This window comes from Oncorhynchus clarkii, chromosome 7, assembly GCF_045791955.1.
Source record: "Oncorhynchus clarkii lewisi isolate Uvic-CL-2024 chromosome 7, UVic_Ocla_1.0, whole genome shotgun sequence".
In the NCBI taxonomy this organism is placed as follows: domain Eukaryota; kingdom Metazoa; phylum Chordata; class Actinopteri; order Salmoniformes; family Salmonidae; genus Oncorhynchus; species Oncorhynchus clarkii.
In genome coordinates, this window is record NC_092153.1 from 34,998,668 (window position 1) to 35,011,721 (window position 13,054).

At 42.1% G+C, this 13,054-nt stretch overlaps 1 protein-coding gene across 2 annotated transcripts in view; it reads left to right on the plus strand.

Annotated features, from left to right (window-relative positions):
* LOC139413228 (R3H domain-containing protein 2-like) overlaps nucleotides 1-13,054 on the plus strand; it is a 70,724-nt gene that overhangs the window by 41,328 nt on the left and 16,342 nt on the right. Inside the window, exons 7-15 of one of the 2 annotated variants that reach the window (XM_071160365.1) lie at nucleotides 30-89; nucleotides 2,280-2,420; nucleotides 2,576-2,684; nucleotides 2,996-3,091; nucleotides 3,511-3,542; nucleotides 4,640-4,693; nucleotides 10,757-10,992; nucleotides 11,153-11,349; nucleotides 11,546-11,623. In XM_071160365.1, coding sequence (XP_071016466.1) covers nucleotides 30-89; nucleotides 2,280-2,420; nucleotides 2,576-2,684; nucleotides 2,996-3,091; nucleotides 3,511-3,542; nucleotides 4,640-4,693; nucleotides 10,757-10,992; nucleotides 11,153-11,349; nucleotides 11,546-11,623 — 1,003 coding nt within the window. The remainder of the gene's footprint in view (nucleotides 1-29; nucleotides 90-2,279; nucleotides 2,421-2,575; nucleotides 2,685-2,995; nucleotides 3,092-3,510; nucleotides 3,543-4,639; nucleotides 4,694-10,756; nucleotides 10,993-11,152; nucleotides 11,350-11,545; nucleotides 11,624-13,054) is intronic. The other variant, XM_071160366.1, reaches the window with a different exon arrangement.

Below are 13,054 nucleotides of genomic sequence, written 5' to 3' on the forward strand. Positions count from 1 at the left end.
CTCACTCTCCCTCTCTTTCTCTCCAACAGGGATCGAATGATGCTGCTGAAACTAGAACAAGATATCCTGGAGTTCATTAATGACGACGAGTGAGACACATTTCCTATAAATATAGTACACTAAAGTAGCGCTCTAGATAGGGAACAGGATGCCATTTGGGATGCATACACATTCTCTACTATAACTCAACTCACTCTACTTACATTTTAGCTTTCTATGTCTCTCCGTCACAGTATTTTTAGATGGTATATTGTACTGTAGTTGGTATATCAGCCTGGAAATCTTTGTCCTCCTGTCGTTTGGATGGTATACAGGGTTGGAAATTAACACCCGCCAAATGCTGGGAGATTTGGTCATTGGAGGGTAAGAATGTATATTTTACCAGCCACATTGGCAGCTGGTCACACAGACCATTTGGGAACATTGTTTATTTTTTTTAAATCTAAATGCCTCATGTAGAAGAAGTTGGTCAAATTGACAAGGAAGGCTACTAAAATGTGACTTTGTCCTCGTGTTTCATGGCCAGTTATATTGTTTTGTTCACACGCTAGGTGGTTGTTCAATGCCACTAGGAAGACGGAATTCTTTCATCAGAGACAAGCGAGTACCCAAGTTACCATGGTAACTGCTCGTCCCTTAAGGGGGCAGCTTTACATTTTTGGTTTACCTAAGGTTTGAGCATGGATCACTCCTAAACTTTTATTCATGAACTTTTAGTAATTTCTTATCATTAAAACACTCAAATACTTTAGTTCTCCTAAATGTATTTGTGTGCTGCTACATTTCTACTCGGGAGCACATCGTGGTGCCCTAGGGCCGGATTCACAAAACCTTAAGAACAAATTTCTAACGTCCATTTTTTTCCCTAAACTATAGACAAAGTTGCTATTTCTCAGTAAAGTTATTGGAAATGTTCTTAATTTTTTCCCTATATTTCTTCCGAAGAGTATACGCAAGAAATTGGGTTCTTGAAAATAATGTTTTAGATTTCTTCTTGGAAATGTACTTAACTTTAGGGCAGCTAAACCCTTGTCTTGAGACGAATGGATACTTTTGTAACCATGAATGTTCTTGCGTCACAGACAGTTGGCTACCGGGTATTTAAGTACAGCAAGAAAACAAATTAAACGCACATTATCTAGCTAGCTAGAAATTAACAATATTCTAGACGTGTTTAATAGCTTGCGCTATCTCGTCAATTTGCAAAGAAACACTTGGCTAACTCGGCTTACGACGTTAACGTTAGCTATGTTGGCTATAAAGTTGTTACATGTTAGCTAACTTACTTACCGGTCGCGCAGTCCCTCTACCACCATCTCTCCTATCATGGACGACAATCTTCTCCAGCTGCTCCACATGAATTGTCTCTCAGCTTCCTTCTTCTTAGCAGCCGACTTGATGTCCGACCACTTCTTTTTTACGGCGTCACTGTCCCTTGCCATACGCCGGAATACAGAGTCAGACTCAGCCAATCTCGCCCATCCTCTCTTTTTGGTCTCTGCAGTGACCCCGAGGTATCAAGTCTCCCCAACAGCAACCTTTTCCTGGCTGCCATTTCCTCCACCGTCACTTCAAGCTCTTGTTTGCTGAAGTTTTTATTGCACTTTCCTTGATTATCCACTTTTGACTTTGATATAGCTAGTCTGATGCCTAAAATGTGTGAAAAATAACAAAATAACAATCCTATCATTCCTGTCGCATAGGCTTATTTATTGGTTTCAAGCACGTCACGAATGTCAATGCCACATAAGATATTTACGAACTTCATTGACAAATTATCTTATGAACTTCTTATTTTTTTCTTTAAAATACTTCATATATTTGTTCTGAAAAAACGTTTTGTGAATCCGGACCCTGAACTTTTGTGCACTTTGTTTATTCTTGAAATTCAGTTGTAGAACTAAATGATTGTAGAACTAAATGATCTAAATTATTTATTTGTACCCCATTTACTTCTTACTAGTAAAACATTTATTGTTTTAGAAAAACAGAAAGCACGGTCATCTGGATTTTCTATATATGACCTGTATTGCGGAAAACCTATTTTGGCAGGTAAAGAATCTTGAATGGCTGGTGGACCAAAACGTTTATTTACCACACAGATGGTGTCTTTACTCTCATCTCGAGTTTATTTAGTCTTTTTTACCATTTTATCTAAGAAAGATGTGTAGAGACACTGTACTTCCGCATTACTCGACTGATAGGATATCTGTGATGGGCAATATAATATATAATATAATATGTACTTCTATGGTGTCATCTTCTCCTTTCCCATCCAGTAACCAGTACAAGAAGTTCCCCCAGATGACATCGTACCACCGCATGCTGCTGCACCGTGTAGCTGCCTACTTTGGCATGGACCACAACGTAGACCAGACTGGCAAGGCCGTCATCATCAACAAGACTGGCAACACACGCATGTGAGGAGGAGAATGGTAGAAGTTAGAAGACCATGAGTGGAACTTAAATGGCAATGATTAGAAGTTGGAGGGCAATTAGTAGAACTTTGTAAGACAAAGAAACAAATAGCTTCCATTGTTCGACCAAGAGTTGCTGAATATGTTTTCTTCTTCAGCCCAGATCAAAGGTTCTCCGAGCACATCAAGGATGAAAGGAATTTGGACTTCCAGAAGAAGTTTATCCTCAAGAGAGACGATGTTAGTATGGACAAGGATGATAATCAGGTGATGATAGACGCTACTTCAAGTGTAGCTTTTTATAATGTAGTGATTTTAAAATACTTTAATCATTTTAAAAAGTATTTCTTGCTCTCTTTAGCTTTGTTGATCTTTCTACAACACGAGATATGAGAAGGCTGAAAATCATATATCCCATTAACTTTAGTATTGATAACAAATTGTTGAATAATAAATTGCATGTTTTTCCTCACACTTACTGTATTTTTGTGAAGATGCTCTGAAGAGTATTCAGTGAATACCACTTCTGTCCAATGAGGTTGCTGATCCCGCCCCTCTTTCCTCTTGTCCAATCGCAGATCCGTGTGCCGCTGCAGGATGGGCGGCGCAGCAAGTCAATAGAAGAGAGGGAGGAGGAGTATCAGAGGGTACGAGACCGGATCTTCGCCCGAGAAGTAAGTGGTGGGGCACACTCAAAAGTGGAGATGGGCAGTTGGACTAACTTGTTAACTTGTCTGTTCCACTAACCATTCCTCCCATTGTATAAACTAACAGCTAATTGTATTAACTTATGGGTTTAGAGAGAACGGCTTACTTCATACAGTAGAGTCTATTCAGGTGGAATAGAATTAGACGGCAGAGTAATAAGTGAAGTTAATATTTTTGGAGGTCATGGGTGAACCTTAGGTAACCTTAGCTTATACAGTACTTGACAGAATTGACATGAGTCAGTTTTCACTGTCCAGGCAATTACTGTAAATGAGAATATGTTCTCAATAAACTACCCGGTCCAATTATTGCTAATAAATAAATATAGTTTTGGGATCGACTAGCTGTAGCTATTCGTAATGTACAGGTGTCTCTTCCTTTTCAGTCCTCTCAAAATGGATACATCAACGACAACAGGTAAGCTCACAGTAACAGTACAGTATGCATCACAATGGACAGCTTCATGTGTGCACTTGTAAAGGGAGTATGGAGTTAGTCCCCAGCCAGTTTACTCCCCTAGGTGGGTAGGAGAAGTAGTCAGGGGGTGGCCTGGTCACATCAGGGCTCCTAACCCTGTTCCAACCCCCCTGGCACCATCAAACTATGCCACCAAGTTACATTTAGGTGTATTTCAAGACATCAAAGTTCACATGCAATAATGCTGGCAATATAATCATGCTGGCAGTACGTTGAAGTTTCACGGACCAGGGTTAGGTTTTGTTGAGTTGGAATTAATAATGTGTATAAACCCTGGATTGCTGATGCTATGTATTGGCCATTGAGAGGCTTTGTAGCAACCAGTCGGCCATATTGGCACTCCCCAGTAGGTAACAGTCCTCCACAGGAACGAAAGGAATTTTATAGTATTTCAATTAAATGTTACAAGACAATTAAAGGTATTTTAGATATTTTGTTGTAGTGGGGACAGTAACATTAGTGATCTTTAAAAATGATACTTTAATGACATTTTTTAAATATTTTATTGCTAGCTCACATAATATAATTTAATAGTCTGAATTAAGGTGTCTGTAATAGAATAAATGTGGCAAAAATGAATTTAGACATTAATAAATGCATTTCTATAACTTCCTAAATATTTTTTACAACGGTGGGGGAGTTCCAAGATGGGAGCCATGGTAGCTTCAACACAGCGCTCCCTATCAGTCATCTAGTGTATAATTCATTGGTTGGAATGTGGGGTGAATTGATATTCATGTGTAGCTGAGAATAGTTTTCCAAATATTCCAAACAAATAAGTACAGCTTTCAACCCCTCTCCCTTTCTGATAGACATGAACGATTATTAAACAGATGTACTGAGAGAAGGAAAGAAGTATGATAACTTTGTTCCTTGTTTTGAGCTGTCTACATTTTTGCTCTGTGTGCATTATTTCTCTGTTCTGGGGGTTAGATACAATGCAGCACTGTTACCTACCTACCTACCTGGCCCCCTCTCCTATACCCACCCACTAACACCCGGCCTTGCCTTTCTCTCCTTCCACTATCACCCAACAGACTTTCCACTGAAGGCTACTCCTCTAGCTCTCAAAAGAGGAGACAGATCTTTAGGTACTGACACAACCTGGTGATGTGTGATTAGTAGCCTGTGATTGTGTTGCCATGCCCATCTACCCTCTATCTAGTGGTGATTTTATGACTGACTGGCTGCGTCCGGAATGGCACCTTATTCCCTACATAGTGCACTACTTTTTGACCAGAGACCTATGGGCTCTGGTCAAAAGTAGTGGACAATAAAGGGCATAGGGTGCCATTTCGGATGCAGCCACCGGGTGTTCTTGCTTGGCGTGGGGTTGGCACTGTGAGGTCCACTGCATGGCTGCTTTGTGGTTGGTTTTTCTGGGAGTGGGTACTACTTATTATCTACCTGTCATCACCACTACTACATATTTTATAGTACTGTACTACTGCATTGCATCCCCCTATTTTTTTGTTGTTGATTTGGTGGTTGTTAATCTGGTTTGGTTTTGTAACCCCTTCATCTTTGCTCTACTACTTGCACAGCAGTTGTCTCTACTACTACTGTCTGTGGTATCCTAAGGAGAGATCTCTCTGTGTTTGGTTGTGATCTGCAGCAGTGAAACAATCATAGCCGACTTAGCTCAGTAATGTTGAAAAAGGGATTTGAGGTAGGTTGTAATTAGTTCCATAGACATTTGTGAAAGGAAGTTTGACTCTTTTTACTGACTCAGATCTTTTCACGTCGTTCAGTCAAAAATAATGACTCTTTTCAACTAATTTTGTTAATTTGATTCAGTAATGCCTAGAGCTCGCGGGACCCCTACCGGCGAAGACGAACTAAAAACTCTGAAATACTCATGATTCTACAAGTCTCTCGTTCACTATAGCGGGCTTATTGGAGCTGTTGTTTGTGACTGAGACACAAAAGTGTGCTTTAAACAATGTACTGTACAAATACGATTGTTTCTTGAAACGAGGTCTAGTTGTGGCAACAACCGGCCTAGATTGTAAACAACTTTTGGCGGAATGACTTGACTGCAGCGAACAGCAGGTGTTCTTAATGTTTGGTATTCTCAGTGTAGTTATGGTCTGATTTTTCAGATTTTTTTGTATGCGTTTCTGTGTGTGGAGTTAGGGTGATGTTTCCCTGCATTAAAATCACAGACTCTGGATGTGCATTTTCTTGTTTGCCTAGGCCCTATACAGCTCGTTGAGTGAGGTTTTAGTGCCAGCATTGATTTGTGGTGGTATCTGAACAGCTACAGTATAAAAATGTATATTAACTCTCTTGGTAAATAGTATGGTGTGCAGCTTATTAAAGGTATTAAAAAAAAAAAAACTTCAGTCTTCCTTAACATTAGAGATCGTGCACTAGCTGTTGTTAACAAAGGGGCACACCCCTCCCTTCGTCTTACCCGAGTCTACCATCTGGTCTTGATGCATAGAAAAACCAGCAAGATGTATACTGAACAAAAATATAAATGGAACATTCATTGATTTTACTGAGGTACAGTTCATATGAGGAAATCAGTCATTTGAAATAAATTAATTATGCCCTAATCTATGAATTTCACATTACTTGGAATACAGATATGCATCTGTTGGTCACAGATATAGATACTGGTTGGGCGTACGGCCAAATTGATAAATTATCTGGCAACAGCTCTGGTGGACATTCCTGCAGTCAGCATGCCAATTGCACGCTCCTGTGGCATTGTGTTGTGACACAACTGCACATTTTAATGGCCTTTTATTGTCCCCAGCACAAGGTGCACCTGTGTAATGATCCCGCTGTTTAATCAGCTTCTTGATATGCCACATCTGTCAGGTGGATGGATTATCTTGGCAAAGGAGAAACAGGGATGTTAACAAATTTGTGCACAAAATTTGAGAGTTACGCTTTTTGTGCATATGGATAATTTCTAGGATCTTTTATTTCAGCTCATGAAACATGGGACCAACACTTTAGATGTTGTGTTTATATTTTTCCTCAATGTAAATGATCCATGTCCTCGTTCAGCCATGAGATAGGATAGTCTCGAATGGAGCTCATCCCGTTTTTCTCCAGTGACTGCATGCTTGCCAATTGAACAGAGGGCAATGGCGGTCTATTTTGTCAGCCGGTAATTGTCAAGCAAATTACTGCCGGTCTCACGATAATTGACCTTTAATTAACATACACGTTTAGCATCTAATGGCTTCCACGCGTAACCTACAAGCCACTGATGCAAACGTTTTGTAACATCTACATTTTAAAAAGTCTAAAAAATCTGTTTAATATAGCCTATACCTTCACAATAAATGTATTATTTATTTTAGACAGGTCTAAAGAAACACGATATGAAGAAAATGTAGTCTCTTTCAGAAGAACAGAATAGAACTCTGAGTCTTTGTTAGGTCCTGATCTGGCTGTGCCATATGGATGTGGGCTGCACTTATATTTTATAGTATGAAGAATACAATTTAACAAAGCTTAATAAAAAATAACTGATATTTTCTCCAAACGATTTGAGGGCTTGCGGCTATTCTGTGTTGAGCGGTTAACAAAGAAACAGGTACTCCTATATGCTTAATTTAGAGTTATTAATGTAACTTTAGTTGTGATACAAATGTTGGGCTATATGTTTAGATTTTTTAAAATACATTCTCAGGCTGCATTATGTTACTCTAATGATGATTTGAAAAAAAGTTGTATGAAAGGCTTGAGCCCTGCTTGGTTTTTGTGCAGGCTGTACACACTTCAACAGTCTCTCATTTACAATTTCACAAGCACTTAATAATGCCTCAAATTTCCCAGCGGCATCCCCTTTGTGTGGCCGTAATGCCCCCTAAAAGAATCCATACCTTTTGTGGCCGTTGTGCCCTTGGGCTGAATATAACTTTAATTCCCTTCTTTCTGCGTGCTCCGACATACCTCTCATTCACATGGCTGTCCGTCATGTGATCGGATCTTTCTCACAGGCTACAAGTGAAGACGAGACACATTGGGGTTGCAACTGCGCACATCCTTATCCAATTCCGAGGTGCCCATTGATGATATTGGAAGAACTGTCCACATACTTCTCGTCAGCCAACAAGATGAGTAGGCCTAACGAACAACAAAAGCACTAGCCTATGTCAATCAATCCACTATCCCCCATAATACAAAATTTGACCTATTCTGTGCAAGAAAAAAATATTCCAAACATAGTCTGGGACAGTTGTGGGATGTTATAGATTAATACAACCACAGTTTTATCTCTTCATTCATAGACTCAATGATGGACACTCTTACTGACAGTTGTGGCTGCTTGGTCGTTACGTATTATTGCCTCTACCCTCTTGCCCTTTGTGCTGTTGTCTGTGCCCGATAATGTTTGTACCATGTTTTGTGCTGTTGCCATGTTGTGTTGCTACCATGCTGTGTTGTCGTAGGTCTCTCCTTGTGTAGTGTTGTGGTCTCTCGTCGTGATGTGTGTTTTTGTCCTATATTTGTATTTGTTTATTTTTTATCCCAGCCCTCGTCCCCGCAGGAGGTCTTTTGGTAGGCCGTCATTGTAAATAAGAATTTGTTCTTAACTGACTTGCCTAGTTAAATAAACTCACACGCTGCTTATGTATGCCAGTTAGGCTCTACATCCATTGTAAAGCGGATTAATGTGCTTCGTTTTAAGATTTTTTGGGGGGCCATTTTAGTTGTGATACAAACCTTATCAAAACATATAGGCCTATGGGCTAGGCTACATGAGGTGTGGGACTGATTTTAAAAAGTCACCAAAAAATATGTATGCTTTCTTTCCTTAAACTGGGCGTCATTCACAAGTGATATTATATAAATCACAGGTGATAGGCTAATATTGTCACCCATCAGACTATTCTTGATTTAATCTGGGCTTTACATACACAAAATAGAATGTCTAATTTGTTTTATTTTAGAATGGACCATTAACATGCAGCTGTATCAATAAGGGGTAGAAGGGGGGGACATAAATAAAAAATGGAGGACGCTTTTCCCGTGGTCCATTTTATGCCAGCCAAGTAGGCAATACTGTTGTAAAGATCGGGCAATGTGCTTAATACTAGGAAAGTTGATAAATATAGTAGGCCTAGCCTATAGATAGCTGATGGGATCCTCTAATAGAGGCCATCACAGTTTTCTCACGTAATTTCATAGTCTATAGAAATGTTGTGCAACATGGGCTCTCATGAAGTGTTTGATTAGATTTTTGCCTACGTTTGCATTGACGTCAGAGTGATTAGAGGGACAATAGTGCTGAGTACCAGGCATTTAGCAAGTTTACTAATGACCATCAGCAGTTTCAGAGCTTGGAGAAGGCTAATTACTGTGACTAAACGTCATGTGGAATTTGACTTCTTTCATGACTCGTGACCGCCAGTGTGGCAATAACCGTGCGGTCACCGTAACAGCCCTGGTCCGGAGTAAGCAGAACATCCAGAGCTGCAGACTCGTTGAAGTAGACATTTTCATCCCAAATCAAGGTTGGTGATCGCTGTTCCGATGTCCAGAAGCTGTTTTAGGTTATAGGAAATGATGGCAGAGACAAAGTTCAAATCCGCTTTAGGATACCTCAGTCATTTCTCAGAATATCTGGCACAGACGAGTTTAGCAGACTTGGCCGTTTTGCCTGCCTGCGATGTCTTGTGGTGGTATAGCTTGTTATTGTTCTGTGGATATTCCCCTCCAATAGGGTACCACAGTATGTGCAGTCATCGCACCCCACTGTATTTCAGTTGAGTTGAATTTTCTATTGTTAGTCAAAAATCCAAGCATTTGTTGTCAGCATTTTAGGTGATGAGTCTGAATACTCAAACACTGTCATCACGTTACTGTCCCGAACTTGCATTTGTCAAATTTGATTGAGATGCAATAAAATCCATATTAGATTAAGATAGAAGTAAGAAAAAGTAAGCCGTAGGACGTAAACATAGCGACAGTGAGCCGATGTTGGGGTAGGACAGTAGGTTATGACAAGTTGATAGCGTCCTGGTCGTCGCTGGATGCATTCTAATAATGCCAAGTGTGATTGATAATCTTGGCAGCAGCCCTCTTCCAGGGTGACAGCACCTTATGAATGTTGCAATGAGACGGTGTGTTTCTATCATAGACATTAAGACCCGGTAGATGGTGATAGCGCTGACATATTCCTATTGGGGAAACTCCCGACGGCGCATGAAGGTGGAAGAATTTGAAGCGCACCATATTGATGAGTGGGGCTGAATGGCGCCAGGAAAAGCACTAAGGATCACGCCGAACGGGTGATGGAGGCTAAAACTAGCAAAGGATCATTGTCGATGTAGTAGTTTTCATCCTGGTCTGAGAGATCCTTGATGTCTATGGCATGAGGGCGTGAGCCTCCTCGTAGCTTGCCAGCCCGCGATTGGTCGGTGTCAGCACGTGGAACAATGTGACAACGAATGTAGTAGTCACAATGGATCGCTATTTAATTAAAATAGGCATCGCTAGGTTGCTACACAGTAGCCGACCAGCAGCGCTTGTGACTTCACACTTCAGACCGCACCCGGGGGGGGCCTGGTTTCTATATGTGTGTGTGTGTGTGTCTATGCGCAGGCGTGTTTTGTCCATTGGCCTTATTGTATTTGTAGTGGTGTGTCAGGTGTGAGTTATGGACCTTGTCTCACACCCTCATTCTGCTGTCCTTATGTCTTCTTCTTGTCCTTTGTTCTTTCACCTTGGTGTTGATTGGATAAAGCATCAGTCACCTGCATGTGGTTCTCTGTGTTGGTTTTTGTTGTGTGTGTGCTGGTTGGGGGAGGGTGCACTACAGTGTGTGGTGGTAACTGTGTGGTTTGTTGCCTGAATTTTGGTTTTACCAGCCAGTCGACGTCTTTATTGCATTTGCATTTTGGTTTGTTGAATGCTGTGCGGTTTACTGATGTCAACGTTGTGAACGGAGAGTGCCCCATGGAGGTGGTGAGGTTATAGCGTTCTCACGCCCTGTCAACGTGCATGCTCTTAACCTGTTGCTGATCACCCTGTGCCTCTGTACCCTGTTTCTCTCTCCTTCCCTCTTTCTCGCCACCTCTCTGTTCCCCTCTCATCTGCCCTACCCCCTCATCTTCCCCTTTCTCCCTCTGTCCTTCTCTACGCTGCCCCTTTCACTCTTTCTCTTCCCCTTCACTTCCCTCTTCTAGGGGTAACCGTGAGAGCTCCAGCCGTGCTTCCAGCAGCCGCCAGAGCAGTACGGACAGTGAAATGAAGTGCCTGGAGCCAAGGCCCTGGAGCAGTACAGACTCAGACAGCTCCAATAGGACCCTGCGGCCCCCGGTCACAAAGGCATCCAGCTTCTCTGGCATCTCCATTCTGACCAGAGGAGATAGTCTGGGCAGCAACAAGAGCTCACAGGGTTCCTGCAGGGGCTCACGCACTGGTGCGTATTTTACGCCGCGTGCACACACACACACATTTCCATACTGAACAGAGGAGACAGTCTGGGGAGTAACGACAGCTCACAAGTTGTAGAGGAAAGAAATGCTGAAGAGAGTGTGGAAATGTTGAGGTTTCTGTGTTTTGACTTTAATCTCCTGCAGGTCTGCCCCTGGTGAGTCCAGATGGGTGTCCTCAGCCCCCGGCCCCTCAGCCTGGCCCCTGCCCTGGGGGTCGCAGCCTGCTGCCCTGCCCCTCCCAACAGGTCCAGACCCAGCCTCCCCAGACTGCCCTGCTGCCCACCCCTCTGCAACACCCCTTGGGCAATCACAACCATAATCACAACCACATGATGGCTCAGGTGAGGGAGAAGCTCATGGCATGAACTTAATTTACATTTTTGTAGAAAAATGTAACTGGAAATTAGTATATTCTCGCATTTTTCCTCTTCTTTTGCCCAATAACTGCCCTCTGTGTCCTTACCTGAACTCTGTCTGCATCTCCTCCTCTCCTTCTCCCTCCATCTCTCCCTCTGTTCGCCGGTGGTGCCTCTGCAGCCAGCTCAGCCTGTGTCCTACTCCTCATCCTCCTGTCCCCAGGTTCTGCTGCCTGTCTCTCCTCCCCAGCAGTACATGGTACTACTACCATCCTGCCTCACCACATGCACTAACAGATACACAATGAACACAGGCTGTTTGTAAGGCCGTTGGTGTAAATGGGGAATTATCATGTTACCATGTCATTCATCTAATGACTAATAGTGATTTGTTTGTGAGACTGATAGAAAGGCAAGGTATGGGAGGCTCACTAGCAGTGGAGTGTACTGTAGCCATTATATACTTACCGTTCAGTTTATTAGGTACAGCACCCCATTCACAAATGGATGAGTCACATGGCTTGTCACATAAAGCAGGCAGAATGCATCGAGGCATTAGAATGGGCAAAACGAGTGACCTAAGAGACTTTGAGCGTGGTATGATTGTTGGTGTCAGGCGCGCCGGATCCAGCATCTCAGAAACGTCCTCCTTCCTGGGATTTTCACGCAAGACAGTGTTTAGGGTTTACTGAGAATGGTGCGACCAAACAAAAAAACATCCAGTCAGTGGCAGGGCTGTTGTCGAAAACAGCTCGTTGATGAGAGAGGTCGAAGGAGAATGGCAAGAGTCGTGCAAGCTAACAGGCGAGCCACAAACAGACAAATAACGATGTAGTACAACAGTGGGGTGCAGAACGGCATCTCGGAATGCCCTTCTTGTTAGGGGGCATGCACATTCGCTAGACCCTCAACCCAAAAGCGCATTTTAGCACGAGATGGAGAACTGTCTGTTCACAGCATGAACGTACCGCTGTCCAATCTGCAGCAACTGCGTGATGAATGAACTAACATCCCTGTGGAACGCTTCCGACACCTTGTAGAATGCCCCGAATAATTCAGGCTGTTCTGGAGGCAATGGGGGGTCCGAACCAGTACTAGGTGGGTGTACATAATAAACTGTCCGGTGAGTGTATATACTGTTATACAGTGGGGTTCAAAATTATTGACACCCTCGATAAGGATGATCAAACAAGTTTTTTAATATACTGAACAGCGTAGCCTAGTGGTTAGAGTGTTGGATTAGTAACTGAAAGGTTTCAATCAAATTCAAATCCCTGAGCTGACAAGGTACAAATCTGTCGTTCTGCCCCTGAACAAGGCAGTTAACCCACCGCTCCTAGGCCGTCATTGAAAATAAGAATTTGTTCTTAACTGACTTGCCTATTTAAATAAAGCTAAATAAAATAATAATAATTCTATGCACACTTTTTTATTGTATTATTTTATACTACTACTCAGAGAAAGTAATAAAAATAATTATCTAAAGGCTAGGGGTCAATTGACGCCCCTCTTTTCAATACCTCACCTTGCGAGGATAAAGGTAATTTTCTAAAACATTTTATGAGATTGGAGAACACGTTGGGAAGGATTTTAGATAGGATTCCATACAGAATCCTTCCAGATCCTTGATATCCCTTGTGAACTTTACCCAGTATGTTTACGGTTTTCAACCCACTAGTAACCCTCGTCT